This window comes from Anolis sagrei, chromosome 2 (genome assembly GCF_037176765.1).
Source record: "Anolis sagrei isolate rAnoSag1 chromosome 2, rAnoSag1.mat, whole genome shotgun sequence".
In the NCBI taxonomy this organism is placed as follows: Eukaryota; Metazoa; Chordata; class Lepidosauria; order Squamata; family Dactyloidae; genus Anolis; species Anolis sagrei.
The window spans coordinates 15066735-15089051 of NC_090022.1; the positions used below are offsets into that span (position 1 = coordinate 15066735).

The 22317-nt window shown below is 43.2% G+C and overlaps 1 protein-coding gene across 1 annotated transcript; it reads left to right on the top strand.

The window, feature by feature from the left end:
* The first annotated feature begins 1719 nt into the window (after positions 1–1719).
* LOC137096269 (zinc finger protein 845-like) lies at positions 1720–13510 on the top strand. The gene is made up of 3 exons (XM_067465283.1): positions 1720–1799; positions 4829–4925; positions 9995–13510. The coding sequence occupies exon 3, from the start codon at positions 10313–10315 to the stop codon at positions 12236–12238; it is 1926 nt and encodes a 641-aa protein (XP_067321384.1). The 5' UTR covers positions 1720–1799; positions 4829–4925; positions 9995–10312; the 3' UTR covers positions 12239–13510.
* The last annotated feature ends 8807 nt before the right edge of the window (positions 13511–22317 follow it).

Sequence of the window (22317 nt, forward strand, 5' to 3'; positions counted from 1 at the left end):
CTGTGGATCTCACCCCTTCCTGCTCCTGTTCAAACACACTGCTGCTCCCTCTCATGCCTCCACCTCCAGCTTTACTGAGAAAAGGGGAGGAGGTCCTAAACTTCCTCAAAGTTGGCCAGAGAAGGCTAAAGATCTTGAAGTCCTCGTGGAGCCAACAATGTGATGCAGCAGCAAAAAAATCCAGTGGCATTTTGGCCTGCGTCAATAGGAACCTAGATCCAGGGAAGTGATGCTACCTTCTATTCTGCCAATACTGTGTCCAATTCTGGGTACCACAATTGAAGGGAGATGTTGACAAGCTGGAATGTGTCCAGAGGAGAGTGACTCAAAGGGTCTGGAGAACAAACCCTATGAGGAGCAGCTTAAAGAGCTGGGCATGTTTAGCCTGCAGAAGAGAAGGCTGAGAGGAGACAAGATGTGGGCTACGTATAAATATGTGAGGGGAAGTCATAGGAAGGAAGGAACAAGCTTGTTTTTTTTGCTGCCCTGGAGAAATACATTGTTTATTTTACAGCAGATACATATTATTTAATACAAGCTACCATGCTTTAACTTTTGGCATCTACTGTTATTTCTCTGCTTATACATATTATCTATCCATCACCGCTGTGCTCCCCTCCCAAGCCACAGCTTTTACGTATCATCTATACAAAATTTCAATTCTTCTTGCGGAAGTAACTTTCCATCTTTCTTTTAAAATCCTTTTTTCAAACAATTTTCCCCATACCTCATCCAAATCACTTTGTTTCCCTATACCTCTTTTCACTTTTAATATACAGGTCAGCTTATCATTTATTGCCAATTTTCATACTTCCTTGTACCACTCATAGAATCAAAGAGTTGGAAGAGACCTCATGGGCTATCCAGTCCAACCCCATTCTGCCAAGAAGCAGGAATATTGCATTCAAATCACCCTTGACAGATGGCCATAGGAGCATAGTGTCTAGATCCAGGGAAGTCATGCTCCCCCTCTATTCTGTTTTGGTTAGACCACATCTGGAATATTGTGTCCAATTCTGGGCACCACAATTCAAGAGAGATATTGACAAGCTGGAATGTGTCCAGAGGAGGGCGACTAAAATGATCAAGGGTCTGGAGAACAAGCCCTATGAGGAGCGGCTTGAGGAGCTGGGCATGTTTAGCCTGAAGAAGAGAAAGCTGAGAGGGGATATGATAGCCATGTATAAATATGTGAGAGGAACTCACAGGGAGGAGGGAGCAAGCTTGTTTTCCTTGGAGACTAGGACGCAATGGAACAATGGCTTCAAACTACAAGAGAGGAGATTCCATCTGAACACGAGGAAGAACTTCCTGACTGTGAGAGCGTTCAGCAGTGGAACTCTCTGCCCCGGAGTGTGGTGGAGGCTCCTTCTTTGGAAGCTTTTAAACAGGGGCTGGATGGCCATCTGTCAGGGGTGATTTGAATGCAGTGTTCCTGCTTCTTGGCAGTGGGTTGGACTGGATGGCCCATGAGGTCTCTTCCAACTCTTTGATGCTATGATTCCATGAACTGTACCCTCAGTTCGCTTCTGACACAATAAATAAATACATTTTCCTCTTCAAATATGCTTCTTGTTCAGAGACACTTCTGCTCCCTCCCATTGCTCAACCCAAGGCTTCCTATTTGTGGTGAGAAGGGGAGGCACAGGCTTAGAACTTCCTTCAAGTTGGCCAGAGAAGGCAGAGAGGAGGGAGAAGAGTGACACATCCCCCCGCTCTGGCGTCACTTCCGGAGGAGGGGCCAGGCTCTCTCTTGGCGGGAAAAGGCAGAGAGAAGGCGGAAGAGGACCGAGGAGGAGGTAAGGTGGAGGCGCTGAAGGCCCAAGAGAGAAAAATGTGGGGGAGAGAGATATGAAAGGTAGGGAAAGAGGGGAAAGGGAAGTCCAGGAAGGGGGTGAGGCCCCTCCTGTTTTCAGGATCTTTGCGGTTTGTTTATCATTAATAATAATAATAATAATATAATCTGGGGAGAGTGTGGATGAGCTCCCACTGTCAGCTCCAGCTTCCCATGCGGGGACATGAGAGAAGCTTCCCAAAAGGATGGGTAAAACATCCCCCTGGGCAACGTCATTGCAGACGGCCAGTTCTCTCACACCAGAAGCGACTTGCAGTTTTCTCAACTTGCTCCTGACACATACACACAATAATAATATAATAAAATTTATTGATAACCCGCCACCATCTCCCCAAATGGGACTCGGGGCGGCTAAGATGAGGCCAAGCCCAAAAACAATACAACATGAATTAGACACAAAACAACAACAAAAGTACTTCAAACAATCCCCTGCAAAATATCCTTTAATTACCAATTGGGTTGCTCTCTACTTTTCGTTTAAAACCCTCCTCCTAGATACATCCTACCTCTGTTCATGTCCAGCGTTTACTTTTAAAGTTTGAACTATTACATCTGGCCTGGCCACAGGTTATTACATCCTTGTGTGTTATTGTCTATATGTGAGTTACACTAATGGTATTGTTTATTTCGCTTATTGCTTGTTGTTTTTATTGATGTGTTGTTGGGCTTGGCCTCATGTAAGCCGCTCCGAGTCCCTTGGGGAGATGGTGGCAGGGTATAAATAAAGTTTTATTATTAATATTAGTATATAAAACTAGCTGTCCCCTGCCACGAGTTGCTGTGGCTCAGTCTGTTGATCTGGAAAGTAAAGTAATGAGAAAGTGTTGCTGTAATGTCTTTTTGCTTGTGGGTAAACCGTATTTCTTTTTGTTTCTTTGTCAGTGTTGATGTGGAGATTGTCTGATTTGCCTACTTTGAGACATGCAACATATCATTGTCCTTCTTTAGGGGTCCCTTTCAAATCTTTGATACTGCATCTGTCATATACATATATACATGAATGGCTGGATGGCTCTTTGTCAGGAGGGCTCTGATTATGTTTTCTTGCCCTGGTTAAGGGAGTTGGACTGGATGGTCTTAAGGCAGCATTTCTCAACCTGGGAGGGTCGCCAGGGGGTGTCAGAAAGGTCACCAAAGACCACCAGAAAACACAGAATTTTCTGTTGGTCATGGGGGGTTCTGTGTGGGACGTTTGGCCCAATTCCATTGTTGGTGAGATTCAGAATGCTCCTTGATCGCAGGTGAACTATAAATCCCAGTAACTACGACTACCAAATGTCAAGGTCTGTTTTCCCGAAACTCCCATCTGTGTTTATATTTGGGCATATTGAGCATTCTGAACTCCACCAATTATGGCATTGAACCAAACGTGGCACACAGGACTCCCATGACCAACAGAAAACACTAGAAGGGTTTGGTGGGCATTGACCTTGGGTTTAGGAGTTGTAGTTCACCTCCATCCAGAGAGCACTGTGGACTCAAACAATGATGAATCTGGAACAAACTTGGCACAAATATTCCATATGCTCCAATATGAACACGGATGGAGTTTGGGGAAAATAGACCTTGACATTTGGGATTTGTAGTTACTGGGATTTATAGTTTGCCAACAGTTAAAGAGCATTCTGAATTCCACAAATGACATAATTTGGGCAAACTTCCTACACAGAACCCCCATGACCAACAGAAAATACTTATGCCATCCAGTCCAACACTCTTCACCAGGGCAAGAAAATGTAATCAGAGTCTTCCTGACAAAGAGCCATCCAGCCATATAGATAGATAGATAGATAGATAGATAGATAGATATGATTCACACACACAGATATAGTATCATAGATTTGAAAGGGACCCCTAAAGAAAGACTATGATATGTTGCATATTCCAGAGAAGGCAAACCAGACAATCGCCACATCAACAGAGAGCACTGTGGACTCAAGCAATGAGGGATATGTATCAAACTTGGCAGAAATATTCCATATGCCCAAATATGAACACAGATGGAGTTTGGGGGGAATAGACCTTGACAATCTCCACATCAACACTGACAAAGAAACAACAAGAAATACTGTTTACCCACAAGCAGAAAGAAATTACATATATTAGAAACCAACACTTTCTCATTACTTAATTTTCCAGATCACCAGCCTGAGCTACAGCAACACGTGGCAGGGGACAGCTAGTAATATTATAAATATTACATGTTTTTATATTACATTATAAGAATAGCACAGGAGACAAGGTGGAACTGTCTTCTGCCCCCCTCTCTCTTCACTCTGGCCCAGAATAGAGCATCCTCATAGCAAACAAGAAGCAGAAAGCTCCAAACCAAGGCCACCCTATTGCTCTTCGATGTGGGGACTTGGAGCAGATTCAGAAGGCCTTTCTGGCAACCCTTAGGACTAGAACTAGATGATGTAAATTTTAACTCCACATACCTCCATGGGCAATGAATAGTCAGCAGAGAATTAATTTTTTATCATTTAAGCACCCACATAATCTATACCAAGTATGGGCAAACCCAGGCCTGGGGACCAGATGCGGCCCCTTGGGCTCTTTTCTCAGACCCTCCTCTCTATCATTTAAAACTTAACTTAAACTTTATTTATACCCTGCCACCATCTCCCCACAGAGACTCGGGGTGGCTAACATGAGGCTAAGCCCAACAGTTAAAATAAAACAAATAAAATACATACAGCAAGTAATAACTTAAAAAAATACAAACAATAAAAAAATAATACAGTAGGGTAGACACAGAGTATGAAATAAAATAAAATTTACAAACAGCGCTAAAGGCCAAAGAGAGGAAGGGAGAGAGAGAGAGAGATGAAAGGAGGGGAAAGAGAAATCTAGGGAGGGGGGCAAGGCTCCTTCGGGGAAAGAAAGACCCCTCTAGTTGTCAGGATCTTAGCCGTTTGTTTATCATTGTCTTGCCTGCGTTTCTCCTGAGTCTCTCCATTGCACCATTTCCAGGACTTCTGAGTCTCGAGCACCATTTCCAGGACTCGGGGGGAAAGGACTCTTTTTTTCCAATGGGCTGAATTGCATTTTGAAATCTCACTTAGAAAAGGTAAGTAAAGGTAAAGGTTTCCCCTGACATTAAGTCCAGTTGTGTCCGACTCTGGGGGTTGGTGCTCATCTATAAAAATAATAATAATAATAATAATAATAATAATAATAATAATAATACTTTTATTTATACCTCGCCACCATCTCCCCAAGGGGACTCAAGGCAGCTTACATGAGGCCAAGCCCAGAAATACAGTAAAGCAATATACAACAAAACACAGCAGTAAAATATAAATAAAATACAAGAACCAGTATCAATCACATATCAGCAATATAAAATTGCAACATTTTAAACACAAAAATTAATCACAGTGGGCAGAAACCTGTTTCAATAAATTAAAAATTTAAAAACACTGGGTGAGAGAACAGTGTAATGTATCTGGACGGGGAATCTGAGGGACAAAGTAGGGTTGGGTGCACTAGAAGGTAAAAAATAAAGTTCTTCCGAGGGCAGTTTTGCAGGGTTTGGTCAAGTCGGGATTATTATTCATCTCCATTTCTAAGTTGAAGAGCCGGCGTTGTCTGTAGACACCTCCAAGGTCATGCGGCCAGCATGACTGCATGTCACACTGTTACCTTCCCACCGGAGTGGTACCTATTGATCTACTCATATTTGCATGTTTTTGAACTGCTAGGTTGGCAGAAGATGGGGCTAACAGCGGAAGCTCACGCCGCTCCCCAGATTCAAACCTGCGACCATTTAGTCAACAAGTTTAGCTCAGTGGTTTAACCCACTGGAAAATGGGGTGCTTTTGCCCCTCCTCTCTTCCATCGATTCACATATAAATAGAATGCTAGAGTTGGAAGAGACCTTGTGGGCCATCCAGTCCCGACTCACTGCCAAGAAGCAGGAAAATCGCATTCAAACACCCCCGACAGAGAGCCACCCAGCCTCTGCTTTAAAAGCCCCAAAGAAGGAGCCTCCACCACACTCTGGGCAGAGTGTTCCACAGTTGAACAGCTCTCACAGGAAGTTCTTCCTAATGTTTAGGTGAAATCTCCTTTCTTGTAGTTTGAAGCCATTGTTCCGCATCCTAGTGTCCAGGGCAGCAGCAAACAAGCTTGCTCCATTCTCATTGTGACTTCCCCTCACATCTTGATCCATGGCCATCATGTCTCCTCTCAGACTTCTCTTCTTCAGGTTAAACATGCCCAGCTCTTTAAGCCACTCCTCATAGGGCTTGTTCTCCAGACCCTTGATCATTTTGGTCACTCTCCTCTGGAAACATTTCAGCATGTCTACATCTCCTTTCAATTGTGGTGCCCAGAACTGGACACAGTACTCCAGATACTGTATTGCATCAGCCCAAGGGCATCAAATGCACAGAATAGAGCACCTTCAGAGCAAAGCAGCAGCAGAAGACACCCAAACCCACGCCATCCTGGTGCTCTTAGATGTGGGGACTTTTAATGCCCGAATTGGAGCAGCTTCAGAAGCCTCTTGCAACCCTTAGGACTAGAACTAGAAGACATATTTCTAACTCCACATACCTCCAAGGACCATAAATGTAACCATTAGGAAATTGTACTTTTAGCATTCCACACCCACATAGTGTATACCAGGGACTTACTTACTTACTCGAACCCTCGTTGTCCGAGTTAGATTGTCCTCCATGTGCGGTGTCCTGGTGGTGGGTACTGTGGAGCCCTATTCGTGACCCCCATGTTCTCCCACAGTGAGGACATTGGTTTCCGGGTGGAATGTGGTCCCAGTCGGGGTTGGCTTGGTGCGCCTTCCTCTTGGCATGTTTTTCTTTTTCGCCCTCCGTTCGTGCTCTTTCAAATTCTATAGCACTGCTGGTCACAGCTGGCCTCCAGTTAGAGTGCTCAAGGGCCAGGGCTTCTCAGTTCTCAGTGTCTATGCCACAGTTTTAAAGGTTGGCTTTGAGCCCATCTTTAAATCTCTTTTTTTGAGTTCAGATGGGCAAAACCAGGCCCGGCGGTCGGATGTGGCTCCTTGGGCTCTTTTCTCAAGCCCTCCTCTCTCACACATCCTATCCTTCCTTTTCTCTTTCCTTCCTCTTTCCCCCCTCCCTCCCTTACTTTTCTTCCTTATTCTCCTTTCTTCCCTTCCACCCTTTTGTCCTTCCTTCCCTCTTTCTGCCCTTCTTCCCTCTCCCTCTTTTTCTTTACTCCCTCCCTCCATTCTCTTCCACCCTTCATTCTTTCTTCCTTCCTCCTTTCTTCCTGTAGAATGTTTAGCTGGGAGAAGAGAAGATAGAGAGGGAACACAAGAACCATGTTTCCAGATGTAAAAGGGTGTCCCATTAAGGAGGACGGGGAAAACTGACTTTCTTCTACTCTAGAGACCAGGACACAAGGGAGCAATGGTTTCATACGGCAGGGAAAGAGATTTGACTGAAAAGATTAGGAAAAACTTCCTGGAGACGGGCATAGACTGCCTGGGAGTGTGTTGGAGTCTCCTTCTCAGGAAGCTTTTCCACGGAGGCTGTGCTTTGATTGTGCCTTCCTCCATGGAAGGGGGTTAAACTGGATGATCCTTGGGGGGGGGGGGCGGTCTCTTCCAGCTCTAGGATTCTATATCTATATCTCCTGTCCACCATTTCATCCTGACCTTTCCTTTCTGCCTCTTGACAGAAAAGGGGAAGGGACTTGGGAAGAACCACCCTCCCTCCCAGCTCACCGTGTGGCCCCCAGGTTAGACATTTTGCCCATGCCTGGTCTGTACACTCTGTGCAGGAGCTCAAAGGACACATCTACGGCTGTCGAAGGCTTTCATGGCCAGAATCGCTGGGTTGCTGTGAGTTTTTTGGGCTGTATGGTCATGTTCCAGCAGCTTTCTCTCCCACAAACCTCTGAGGATGCCTGCCAGAGATGCAGGCCAAACATCAGTAGAGAATGCTACTGGAACATGGCCATACAGTCTGAAAAATTCAAACCTCTAGGGCTTCTTACATCCCTCTGAGCCAAGGTGGTGGCGGTGCCAATAATAATAATAACAATAACAACAACAGCTTTATTTATATCCTGCCACTATCTCCCAGAAGGGACTCGTGGTGGCTTACAGACAGCACAACAAAGGTGCAACACAGAACGTAAAATACAGCAAAATTTGCAAAAATCAGTAAACAATACTAAATACCATAAAATAACAACTTACAGAAAATAACCAAAAACAACTCTACTTAAATAAAATAACGAATAAAAACAAAACAATTATAGTTAAAACAATAGTTAAAACTAGACCATTATGTGCCATTGATGACATAATGGTCTCACCCGGGTTGTTTCCCAGAGTAACAATGTGATATATTCAAAAGGATACAATTGTCTTGTCGCAACACCTGTTCTGAGAGGAGCCCCCGGTGGTGCAATGGGTTAAACCCTTGTGCCAGCACAAATCCAGGGAGAGTGAGTTGAGCTACCTCTGTCAGCTCCAGCTCCCCATGCAGGGACATGAGAGAAACCTCCCACATGGATAGTACAAACATCCAATATCTGGGCGTCCCCTCGGCAACTTCCTTGCACACGGCCAATTCTCTCACACCAGAAGCAACTTGCAGTATCTCAAGTTGCCCCTGTCAAGAGATCCAGATCCCCCCTTCATTCATCTAGTATTAAGAACTTTCATGTATTAGGACCCAGACACGAATCAAGTCCTCAGTAAAAGGGTTGACTAACTTTTCTTTACTTTTTCAACAAACATACTTGCCATAGCATAATACCTTTTGAAGCTTTCCTTCTTTCAATTTGTACCCATACAACAGAGTTGTTATTCTTGAAAAATGTCCTTAGTTGAACTATTTGAAATGCATAATAATATAGTTCCAAATTTGGTATTACCAGCCTCCTCCTGAAGAGTGAGCATATTTAGAGCCCTTAACAAACTTCAAAGATTTTCCTTTTGCAAAAGAATTCTCAATATATTTTAGCCATTTCTTAAATTTTCCTTGTACTTTTTTTTTTTTGTCGTGTCAGGAGCGACTTGAGAAACTGCAAGTTGCTTCTGGTGTGAGAGAATTGTCCATCTGCAAGGACGTTGCCCAGGGGACGCCCGGATGATGTGATGTTTTTATCATTCTTGTGGGAGGCTTTTCTCATGTCCCCACATGAGGAGCTGGAGTTGATAGAGGGAGCTCATCCGCCTCTCCCCGGATTCGAACCTGCGACCTGTCAGTCTTCAGTCCTGCCGGCACAGGGGTTTAACCCACTGCGCCACCGGGGGCTCCTGGGAAATTGTACTAACTAAAAATAACAATGGAGGAAGAGTATGTGCTGTAACCACTGCTAATTTCCCCAATAATGATTATTTAGACTCAGTTCCTCCCAGGAACAAGGCCACACACCCACCTCAAACCCTGGGATTTACCTGGTGGGTAAACCAGAGGAGCCTGGCAGCCTGGTGCCTACCTGTGGAGCCCGCCAGCAGTGTAGGCCCGTCACAGAGCTCTCCTGGTGCTCAAAAACAAAGTATTGGCAGGTGGAGAGAGAAGGAGGAAAATCCTTCACACCACAACCCCCTGACACTTTGTTTTTGAGCACTGGGAGAGCTCTCTGGAGATAAGCTTTTGGGGGAAAATGGGGGGCTGTGAGGGTGGGGTTACCATCCTACTCGTTCAGGTTCTTAAAGGCCAAAGAACTTGTATCACTGTGGGGATGGACTCCAGGGACACCTCAGTTATAACCAAAAAGAAGCCTATGCTTTAAAGTGTTTAAAAAGTTATTCATAACATGTTCCCCAACAGTTCTAGCCACAGGTGCTTTTATCAATTATTGAACAGATAAGGTGAACTCACCCTTATTTTTCCAGTTGCATATTTGTTTATTATTGAGCTTATCTTGCAGTTATTTTTTAAAAAAAACAAACCAAACTACCACTTTGTAGAAGCAACATATTCTTTTGACCAGTTGGGTCTTAATTGATAGCAAACCAAAAAGCATTATTGGTAAGAAACCAATAGGGATATCCCACAAGGAGAGCTTCCCAGTTGGATCAGTCTTCTCTCAACTCCAGGCCTTGCTATACTTTTGAGGGATCAATATTGAAGTCCGACTGAAATCTTTCTGTGTTCAACCACTATTTAGATGTCGCCTCTTATTGTCCAACAGATACCCACTGAATAAATCTTCTGAAGAAAACTCTGTGACACTTCTCCTAGAGTTGCAGTATTTCCAAAAGGACTTCAAGGCACACAGCTATAAAAGCAACAAGGAAATAATTGAGCATAAAAACCCACAAGCCATCATCCTGTAGAATCAATGGAGAAAAAATATTGCATTGTAAAGATAGCGGTTTAGAAAATAGGACAACAAAAGACTGGGAACCAGAAATGTTGTGTTCTTTGAGTTGTTTATATTTGTGAAATTCTCACTTAATATACGAATTCTGACTGAATATTCAGATCCCATACATCCATTTTCAGTGGTATGGAACGTGCAAAGAGCTTGCGTCAGAAAACTATTCTTCCTATACATCAAGAAACTCACACAGAGGAGAAACCATATAAATGCACAGAATGTGGAAAGAGTTTCTCTCATAAAAATAAATTTAATTTACATCAAAGAACCCACACAGGGGAGAAACCATATAAATGCACAGAATGTGAAAAGAGCTTCTCTAACGCTCGAGGTCTGCGTATCCATAAAAGAACCCACACAGGGGAGAAACCATATAAATGCATAGAATGTGGAAAGAGCTTCAGTGAGAGAGGATGCCTGCGCAGACATAAAAGAACCCACACAGGGGAGAAACCATATAAATGCACAGAATGCGAAAAGAGTTTCAGTGAGAGAGGATGCCTGCGCAAACATCAAAGAACCCACACAGGGGAGAAACCATATAAATGCATAGAATGTGGAAAGAGCTTCAGTGAGAGAGGATGCCTGCGTAAACATCAAAGAACCCACACAGGGGAGAAACCATATAAATGCATAGAATGTGGAAAGAGCTTCAGTGAGACAGGATGCCTGCGCAGACATCAAAGAACCCACACAGGGGAGAAACCATATAAATGCACAGAATGCGAAAAGAGCTTCTCTAAACCTGACAGTCTACGTATCCATAAAAGAACCCACACAGGGGAGAAACCATATAAATGCACAGAATGCGAAAAGAGCTTCTCTAACGCTGGAGGTCTGCATCGCCATAGAAGAACCCACACTGGGGAGAAACCATATAAATGCACTGAATGTGAAAAGAGCTTCTCTAACGCTGGAGGTCTGCGTATCCATAAAAGAAGCCACACAGGGGAGAAACCATATAAATGCATCGAATGTGGAGACAACTTCTCTACCAGTACAGGTCTGCGTTGCCATCAAAGAACCCACACAGGGGAGAAACCATATAAATGCATAGAATGTGGAAAGAGCTTTATATATTTGAACAAGATGAGTGACCATCTAAAGACCCACACAGGGGAGAGACCACATAAATGCATGGAATGTGGGAAGAGCTTCATTCGGATTGACAGGCTGCGTGACCATCAAAAGACCCACACAGGGGAGGAGCCACATAAATGCATGGAATGTGGGAAGAGCTTCTCTCGGAGGGACAACCTGCGTACTCATCAAAGGACCCACACAGGGGAGAGGCCATATGAATGTACAAAATGTGGGAAGAGTTTTAGTAGTAGTGCATATCTGCGTTGCCATCAAGGAACCCACACAGGGGAGAAACGATACAAATGCACAGAATGTGGAAAGAGCTTCCAATACAAAGTAAGCTTTACTGCCCATAGAAGGCTCCACACAGGAGAGAAGCCATATAAATGCATGGAATGTGGAAAGAGCTTCCGTGTCAGAGAAAGTTTGCATTTACATCTAAGGATCCACACAGGAGAGAAGCCATATAAATGCATGGAATGTGGAAAGAGCTTCCATTTCAGAGAAAGCTTGCATTTCCATCTAAGGATCCACACAGGAGAGAAGCCATACAAATGCATAGAATGTGGAAAGAGCTACAGGGACAGAGGGAACCTGCGTTGTCATCAAAGGACCCACACGGGGGAGAAGCCATATAAATGCATGGAATGTGGAAAGAGCTTCTGGGAAGATGGACATTACCGTTCACATTTAAGGATCCACACAGGAGAAAAGCCATACAAATGCATGGAATGTGGAAAGAGCTTCCGTAATAATAGAAATTTGCGTTCCCATCTAAGAACCCACACAGGAGAGAAGCCACACAAATGCATAGAATGTGGAAAGAGCTTCCGTGAGAGAGCACACCTGCTCCGTCATCAAAGGACCCACACACGGGAGAAGCCACAAAAATGCATGGAATGTGGAAAGAGCTTCAGTAGTCATGGACGTTTGCGTTCCCATTTAAGGATCCACACAGGAGAAAAGCCATAGAAATGCATGGAATGTGGAAAGAGCTTCAGTCGCAGTGATAATTTGTGTTCCCATTGAAGGACCCACACAGGAAAACAACCATACAAATGTATAGAATGCAGCAAGAGCTTCATTACTAGGAAGGCATACACCAGACATCAAATTGCTCACATAAGTGAGAAGCCTTAGCAATGCATGGAGTGTGGAAGGAACTTCACTAATAGCAGAGTCTGCACTATGTATTAAGGAATATATATAGTTGGCTTGCTTAAAGCTTTGTTTTGTGGACTGTTTTTGTGTTCATTTTTTCAATAAATTGTATTATAATTTGTTTTTAAAACAGAACTCATGTGGTGCAGAACACATATAAAGGCTTAGATTTTGGAGAAAGCTAAAAAGGACTTGCTTGGATTTGTGTTCCTGTATAGTTTTACTGAAAAAAAATTCCAGAAGACCTGAGAAGTAAACTTAAGAATAAAAATTAGTGTAGGCGGAAACTGCTCTTTCGTGAAAGAATGGTGTAGCGAATTTGTTACTCTATGTGAAATTTTAGTGCGTAGATCTATGTTTGCAGGGGGCAGATAAGGAAGATTAGAGACAAGAGAGGATAGCAACAGAGGGACAGGATTTATTTGCATATGGAGGCTGATTGGTCATATGCAGATTAGCATAGCCCCAGGATTTCAACAGGTTGGGAGACAAAATGACAGTTGGGAAGAGCAGGGCCGAACATTCTAAAGGGGGCAGAGTTAAGTTCAAAAGGGGCAGTTAGAGTAGAGAGTTTGGAAAATGACAGTTGGGAACAGAGTTTGAGAAATGAGCAGTTAAGAAAATGTGTTAGGGATCTCTGTGTGAAAAAAGAAGTCAGGAACTTCTGTTATTGAAGTAGGACTTCCTGTTTAAGGAAAGGAGAGTTGGGAATCTCTGCCTAAAAGAAGAAGTTAAGAAACACTGTCTGAGGGAGACAGTGAGGAATCTCTGTTAGAGAGTTAGTTGAGAATGGCTGCTTGTGAAGTTAGTTAAGGAAAAGCTGTTTGGGAACAGTTAGGAATCTGTGTGAAGAGAAGAAGTTAACCCTGTCTGAGAGAGAGAGACAGTGGGGAATCAGAGAATAAGTTATAGCCAGTGTGGCTTAAGTTACAATATTATCCTGTCAAGAGTTTAAAAGGAACGTGCACCAAGTATATTATACATGACTGTAACACTCAAGTTCGCAACAAAAATAGTAATTGTAACCACAATTGTTTGGAGCTTGGAATGTTTGAATAAACGTTGATACTTTGTTTCATACAAGAGAGACTCAAGCCTGTGTTTCAAAGCCAAGAGGCTTTTGTTTTACAACACACAGAGCAATTCAGATATTAAAGCTTTGGCAGAGGACTGCACATAGGTGCATGCTTCTTTACACAAACTGGTGGCTTCCCTTTCTTTACAAATGGGAACAAAATTCCTACGTATAGGACGACTTAAATTGGCAATAGTTTTAATGTTTTACAATGTTTTATACTGTTTTGACTTGATATGTAGACCTATGTTTTTTGTTGTTAGCTGTCCTGAGTCCCTCTGCAGAGGTTGAGGTAGGACGGGATATAAATGTTCTAAATAAATAACAAATAAATTGATGGGCAAGTTTAATAAGTTAGAAGAACAAAGTATCCTGAATGGGTTTGAGAGGCAACAGCTATATAATTGTTAAAAGGACTGGTTAGGTAAAAACCCCAGATGTAGAGAGTTGAATAAATATAAAGAATGGCTAAGTAAACTTTAAAAGCATGCAATATCGGGGAAAGGATGAGTTGGGAAATGTCAGGTTTTACAATATATTGTAATATAGCTGAGTTATGTATAAAGAATGGCAAATCAATCTCAATCTCTGCCACCAATTATAACGATCGATCACAGATCAAACGATACACCAATGCTGCCACCAATATTATACCTGGATCAATTAATGGATCCCGCTAGCTGCCAAATTAAATTATAAAGATTCACAGACCAAAATAACTGCTGTAAACCAATATAATGGATTCAAACAATCCACTGACACCAATATGTAGAGCAGCCACTCATTCTTAAGGGCTAACCAGATCATTAGGCTTTTTTACTCATGAAAGAACTCTTCTTAAGTTTAATAGAGAGAAACATGAACTGAATAAGTTATGGCTGTATCATTACTGAAAACAATTGTTGATACTGTTTCTTCTTGGCTGACGTCTTTCTACTTTTAGAACTGAGGAAACCCAGCCACAGAATCTCTTGTGTTGCAATGGAGTTTGTTCTTCAGAGATATTAAATGTTTCTCTAAAAATATTCACACACAGTCTGTGGTAGTGTGAAAATAGAATGAAACATTTATTAAACAATCTTGAAAGAAATCTTCAGGTACAGAATGCTTATTGGTTTTGTTAAAATCGTACAGTGCTTGTGATATCGAGCTCTTTTGTGGGGCCCTCCCAGCGGGGGAGATCCCTGAAGACCGCTAAAGGGGTCTTTTGACCTCGGTGAGCAGCCAGCGAGAGCCAATCCAAAGCCCAAAAATATTAAAAATTAATCTCACCAGAGGCTGAAGAGGTTCAGTGACCGAAGCGTTTATTTCTGCGATTCAGTTGAAAAGGATGCGATTGCAGTGATCATTCACATACAAGCATACAGCATAAAGATTTTCCGGCATTTTTATACAGTCAGAACAAAGGAAAAACAGTTTGAAAATCCCGCCCGCCCTCCGCTGGCCGGCTTCGCCCTGATTGGCTAGCCCCGGAACAGCTGGGAGGAGGCTTGGCTGCACGTCCCGCCTCTCGACCAATCAGCGAGCGTTGCCGCCTCTAGGGGGCCAATCGGCGCCTTCCTAGCGCCTCCGAAGATGGTCCAATCAGCAGCCAGGAGGCGGGACGAAGTTTGACAGTTCAGGGGAAATGGGATGCCCAGGGGGCATCCGTCAGCTGTTACTGAGCCTTTGTTCTTATCGGTGGAGTGGCAGACAAGGGGAACAATGGGTTTCCCCCGGCCCATGATTGGATTTGGGAGGAAGTATGAAAAGGTGAAAGAAGGAGCTATCGATGGCATTTGGACCTCGGAGCCTTGTAAACAAAGGGGCCTTGTAAACAAGTGGGATCAACAAATACCAAAAATTGAGTTAATCTTTCTTCCTAAGTTTTGTTGACCCATCCCTTATCTTATTGTCTGCTCTGAAAATAAGCTTTGAGACGGAATCAATCACGGGCCCATGCAAATGTAAATATGGACTGTTTTTGGGAGGACAAAGGATTTCCTCCCTGTCGCAGTAATCCTTGGGTCACATTCCTTTTGGGGCAAAAGGGTCAGAGAGGAAAAGCGGGGAGAGGGAAACCAAAGTATATTTCATTCACTACATACATTTCATATATTACATACATTTCATATGGCAAAGCCCATCCCCATCCCCAGCGAGAGTTTATTAATAAAAATATTCAGTCACTTTATTATTAAAAGAAATTCACGGACTCCTGGTGAAGGCACACGGAAGTGGAGGCTGCTCGTGAATCGGAGCAAGCCTGAGTTGAAGGTTTACGTCCAAAACGTGGCTGAAAATAGTCCGGGATGTGGGGCAGAAAGTCAATAGGAGAGGGCAAACGAGAGTCCAAGGGGGGGTTTCCGGGTTGCGATCTGTGGAGCAATGTCCTTTGGGAAACTACATTTCCCTGTTCAGGGGCCAGGGTCCATGCCTGGCCGCCTTTCCGGGACTCCTGCGGGTGGCCGCAGTGTGTCCCTGGCTGTTGGATCCAAGCGGGAGCGAGCGCTGCCAAGAAGAAGCGGAAAGCCTGGCCAGTTTGACAATCAGCTGTTTCTCTGCAAGATAAAATCTGTTGGTCCCAAAAGCTTGGTCCAGGAACTGCGGAACTCTCCGCTGCAGCTCACACCAATGTGAAGGCGGGGCTCCCCGCCGCGCTCGGGCTCACTTGTATTCAGTTCCAGTTATAACTTTCAAAGTGAGAATTTATATCTTCTCTTAAATTAGATTCTTTACTACAAACAGCCCAAAACACAGGGTCTGTCTAGAACCAGTTCTTCAGCATACCTGGATTCCAGTAAGGCCTTCGACAAGGTCCCCCATGACCTTCTGGCAAGGAAACTAGTCCAATGTGGGCTAGGCAAAACTATGGTGAGGTGGATCTGTAATTGGTTAAATGGACGAACCCAGAGGGTGTTCACCAATGCTTCCTCTTCATCTTGGAAAGAAGTGATGAGTGGAGTGCCGCAGGGTTCCGTCCTGGGCCCGGTCTTGTTCAACATCTTTATTAATGACTTAGATGAAGGGTTAGAAGGCATGATCATCAAGTTTGCAGACGACACCAAATTGGGAGGGATAGCCAATAGTCCAGAGGACAGGAGCAGAATTCAAAACGATCTTGACAGATTAGAGAGATGGGCCAAAACTGACAAAATGAAGTTCAACAGCGACAAAGATACTCCATTTTGGCAGGAAAAACGAAATGCAAAGATACAGAATGGGGGACAATGCCTGGCTCGAGAGCAGTACGTGTGAAAAAGATCTTGGAGTCCTCGTGGACAACAAGTTAAACATGAGCCAACAATGTGATGTGGCGGCAAAAAAAGCCAATGGGATTTTGGCCTGCATCAATAGGAGCATAGTGTCTAGATCTAAGGAAGTAATGCTACCCCTCTATTCTGCTTTGGTTAGACCACACCTGGAATATTGTGTCCAATTCTGGGCACCACAATTCAAGAGAGATATTGACAAGCTGAAATGTGTCCAGAGGAGAGTGACTAAAATGATAAAAGGTCTGGAGAACAAGCCCTATGAGGAGCGGCTTAAGGAGCTGGGCATGTTTAGCCTGAAGAAGAGAAGGCTGAGAGGGGATATGATAGCCATGTATAAATATGTGAGAGGAAGCCACAGGGAGGAGGGAGCAAGGTTGTTTTCTGCTTCCCTGGAGACTAGGACACGGAACAATGGCTTCAAACTACAAGAGAGGAGATTCCATCTGAACATGAGGAAGAACTTCCTGACTGTGAGAGGCATTCAGCAGTGGAACTCTCTGCCCCGGAGTGTGGTGGAGGGTCCTTCTTTGGAAGCTTTTAAACAGAGGCTGGATGGCCATCTGTCAGGGGTGATTTGAATGCAATATTCCTGCTTCTTGACAGGGGGTTGGACTGGATGGCCCATGAGGTCTCTTCCAACTCTTTGATTCTATGATTCTTCTGAAGTAACTATCTAAATCTATTTCTAAGTTAGACTTCTCACTAAATCTTCTCTGCTATTCTCCAACTACAACTGCTCTCTCTAACTCTTCATTCCAACTCCCCTCAGAATTTTAAAACACTCCTCTTTTCCTCTCAGCTTCTCCTAAACTCCGCCCCCTTTCTCTACACCAATCCCTGCCATTCCCTGCCATCTAGTGCCTAAGACACGCCCCCCTGCTCTGAACTACACTCAAGATGGCGTCTCCCTTCTCCAAAATGGCTGCTGATGCTTCGCCTTGCCCATTCCCTCTCTTTCTAGGCTTACAGGCTTTTCCTGGCCCTGCATCCTGGCTGTAACTAAGGTAAGGGTTCTTCACATCATGCACTGCTCATAGGCTTCTATTGGAAATGCTGAGTCATGCATTAACTGTATATAGGACATCATTTGGGAAATGTGTTCTAGCCTGGTCCAGGTGTGTGTGAATGATGCAATCCTGGGTCTGAGTTAAGTCAATGAGTTGGGAACCAATCGGAGATTGCTATGTGTAAATGTACAGAATTGTATATAAGGAAGTCATGTACAGTGTATTCTCTCTCTCCTTGTGCTGTGATGCTGTTTCCCAAAGGCTCTGTGTATTTTATTAAAGGAACCTGTCTGCTAAGACAAGATATAACTGTGTGCTGTGGTAAGTTTGTAGTGTCATCTAGATTGGAGGGGGAAACAATAGTAAAACTGACAATGGCCGGGCATGTGCTCAAGTGCCTGTGGAGCGTTCCAGAGTGAGTGCAGTTTGTGGGAGCAGTTGACTGAAAATACTGTGCAGGAAGAAACTACTGGAAAGCGCTGAAGTTATGCAACTGATCTGCTGAATTGTGAGATAAAGTGTGACAGGAAAATATACAATGAATAGGTGAAGAAATAGGGCTGAAGCTGTTAGAAAACGTTTAGGAAGGAGATCTAGGGCAGTGTTTCTCAACCTGGGATTCAAGACACCCCCCCCCCTGGGGGGGGGGTTCATGAGGGGGTGTCAAAGGGGTTGCCAATTATAGAAAACAGTATTTTCTGTTGGTTATGGGGGTTCTGTGTGCAAAGTTTGGCCCAATTCTATCGTTGGTGGGGTTCAGAATGCTCTTTGATTGTAGGTGAACTATAAATCACAGCAACTACAACTCCCAAATGTCAAGGTCTATTTTCCTCTGGATGTAGGTGAACTTCCAACTCCAAAAATTTATTTATTTATTTATTTATTTATTTAAAAGTTTTCTATACCGATCTTCTCACCTCCAGGAGGGACTCAGATCCGGTTCACAACATGTGTTCATATACAAAATACAAACCACACAATGCATTATCATTACATGTTAAAAACATATTACAATACAACATTGTCAATGCCCACCAAACTCTTCCAGTATTTTCTCTTGGTCATGGGAGTTCTGTGTGCCAAGTTTGGTTCAATTCCATTGTAGGTGGAGTTCAGAATGCTCTTTGATTGTGGTTGAACTATAAATCCCAGCAACTACAACTCCCAAATGAAAAAATTCAACACCCCCCCCCCAAAAAATTTTTTTTGGGCATATCGGGTATTTGTGCCACATTTGGTCCAGTGAATGAAAATACATTCTGCATATCGGATAATTACATTACAATTTATAACAGTAGCAAAGTTACAGTTATGAAATAGCAACGAAAATAATTTTATGTTTGGGGGTCACCACAACATGAGGAACTGTATTAGAAGGTCGCGGCATTCGGAAGGTTGAGAACCACTGACCTAGGGCCTCTGACAGACCTTGATTGGGAATGGGTTCCAAAGTGGCGAGTGGTGAAGAATCTATTAATAAGATTAAAAGAAAATGTGTACAAAGTCATATTGGAGATGATATATCACTCCAGTTAAACAACATCAGGTGGATAGTAGGACAACTAATCTTTCCTGGAAATGTGGCATGCACAAAGAGACATATTTTCATCCATGGTGGGCATGCCCCCAGTTGAAGATTTTTTGAAATAATATATTCACTGAAATAAATATATAGGCAACATTGTAGGACTAAACATCACCCCGGATGCTAGGTTAGCATTACTAATGGATGCCACAAAGTTGAATTTAGAAATGGAAAAGAAAGAATTGGTTATTATTTTACAGTTGCAAGAATTATAATCACAAGGAATTGGAAAATAGTAACTAATCTCACACTGAAATCATGCTATGGGGAGCAATGGAACGTAGCTTTAAATGATAAACTATCAATGGAAATAAGGGTGTTCAGGGGAAACTAATAGGTTAGATTTTGATTTATACTGGTCGGTTTTTATTAAATATGTATTAGAAAGTGAAAAGGGAAAACAATACAATCTTGTTGGTCAGGAATTTTGGTTATGACATTTGGTTAATGGTTGTGTTGTAGTAGAGTCTGCTGGCAATGTTACAACTGATAGTAGGAGTAGTAGAAGAAGGAAACGAGGTACCAAGGTGTTAGATGAGGAGCAGCAAAGGAAGAGAATTCGGGAGATATTTATGTCACCCACAGATGAGGAATCCTTCGAAGGTTTCTCTGAGAGTAAAATGAGTGAGGAGGAGGAAGGAGATGGGAGTAGAGGTATTAAGAGGATTACTCTGGAGCAAGAGTCAGACATGGAACGTCAGAGAAAGAGGATCCAGGACATACTTACTGCTCCCACAGAGGAAGAGGATTTCATGGGCTTTACTGGAAGTAATGGGTCTGAGAGTAGTGAAGATGAAGAGGAACCAGTACACAACCCACGTCTAGCGATACTTTTGAGGGATTTTTTGGTGGAGATTGGCAATCTGGTGATACCATGGAATCATGAGGAGACCTAAGTCTTGACAAAAGGTGGAAGAGTTGGAGGGATGGGTGTTGGCGTTCAGCTGTAGAGGCTGAGCCAGCTGACCGATGAGGATGGGGTGGAGGGCATCTCATCAACGGATGATGAGTTGTAAGATAAATGAAGGCACTGGAGTGATAGAACTTTGCAGTAGGCAAAGTGTTGGTTTCGTGCCTTGGGTCTTGTTGCTGCCGCTTCTCTTGTTGGGCTTGGGTCCTGGAACTTCAGGTTGCTGTTTACTTCATGTACCGACTGGCTTGGATTCTCGTAAGTGCGGATCTCCCCTCTTCTTGACTTCGGACTGTTTCTGACGGCAACCTTGCCTTTTGGACTTTGGAATCTTCATCTGGGACTTCTTCGTCTTTGGACTGCTTTTGGACAACGGCTTCTCTTCACGGCTCTTTTTTTGATCATTATCTTTGAACTGTGTGATTTCGGTGTGTTTTGAAGTAACTCTTGTTTAATCCGGATTTTTTGCCAGTTTAATCCGGCTTATTTTCCAAGTTCGTTTTTCAAACTGCAAATTGCTAAAACTTTGAGTTTTGATCAGAGGCACTGAAGCAAGTGTCTCTGAAGCCAACTTTAGTTACTGTGGCCTTTCCAAATTTTGGGGGTAAAGATTTCGAAACTTTAGGAAACTTCTGAATCTTCATGGTGGTCACGCATGCACATTAAGGAAAACATTATAGTCAGTGGGGAAAATTGGGGGGGTTCTCTCTCCCTCATTTTTTGAATATCCTGATGAAACTTGTACAGTGGTAGAACACATTTACCACTGTTAGCTCACCAAATTTCAGAATGTTTGACTTATCCATTGATTTTTGGTGAATTTTCAAAGTTTTTATAAAAAAACATTTTTAATAATAATAATAAAAAATCTGTTCCTGGGTTGAAAGTGTTATTTCCTGTTTCATTGTGTGGCCTTTACTTTGAAAGTAGTTGTTCTACTCCAGAAACTTTGTTTTTTGTGTGGCGGAAACTGTGTTAAATTAGTGGAGACTCAACAAGGCCAAATTTGCTGCTTTGTCCCATGACCAAAGACAAAAGTTTTTCCAGTGTAATAAACTTTCACCATGTTTTAATGACACAACCAATTAGGAAATGGCATTTATAACCCAGGAACAGAAACCATAGTACAGACACCATCAAGGAACATCTAGACTAGGCATGGGAAAACTTCAGCCCTCTAGGTGTTTTGGACTTCAACTCCCACAGTGGCCTCTTGATGTCAGTGAACTACAACTCCCAAACTCAAGGTCAGTACCCACCAAACCCTTCCAGTATTTTCTGTTGATCAAGGGAGTTCTGTGTGTCAAGTTTGGTTCAATTCCATTCTTGGTGGAGTTCAGAATGCTCTTTGATTGTAGGCTAACTATAAATCTCAGCAACTGCAACTCCCAAATGACAAAATCATCTCCCCACCTCCAACCCCACCATTATTCACATTTGATCAATCATTCCACCCCCACCCCCACCTGACCCCAGCAGTATTCACATTTGGGCATATCGTGTATTTGTGCCAAATTTGGTCCGTTGCATGAAAATACATCCTGCATATCAGATATTTACATTATGATTCATAACAGTAGCAAAATTACAGTTGTGAAGTAGCAACAAAAATAATTTTATTTAAATTTATTCCCATGTAACCCCCTCACAACCCCTCCAAGGGGTCCCGACCCCCAGACTGAGAAACACTGCCTTGAAGAAAACCAAAGGTGCCTCTTCATCAATATATAGAAGAGCGCCAGGTGAGAAAAGATGCAGACAGGGGCACATAGGAGACTGACGACTGATCTCCAGGGTGGGTCAGAGTCCCCCAGCCTCTGGGCACATGATTCCTTCTTTCCTTTTGTAGAACACCTCCTTTTGCAGAAGCCTGTCTGCCCCTCCTTTCTTTCCCTCTCTCTCTGCCAGCCAGGCTGCTGTTCTTTTTATTTATTTATTTATTTACAGCATTTATATTCCGCCCTTCTCACCCCGCAGGGCGGATTACAATGCACATATATATGGCATGCATTCAATGCCATTAGACATACACCATATATAGACAGACACAGAGGCATTT

What these genes read in the sequence shown, in the direction of transcription:
- LOC137096269 (XM_067465283.1), top strand. Translation starts at nt 10,313, where the DNA reads ATGGAACGTGCAAAGAGCTTGCGTCAGAAAACTATTCTTCCTATACAT.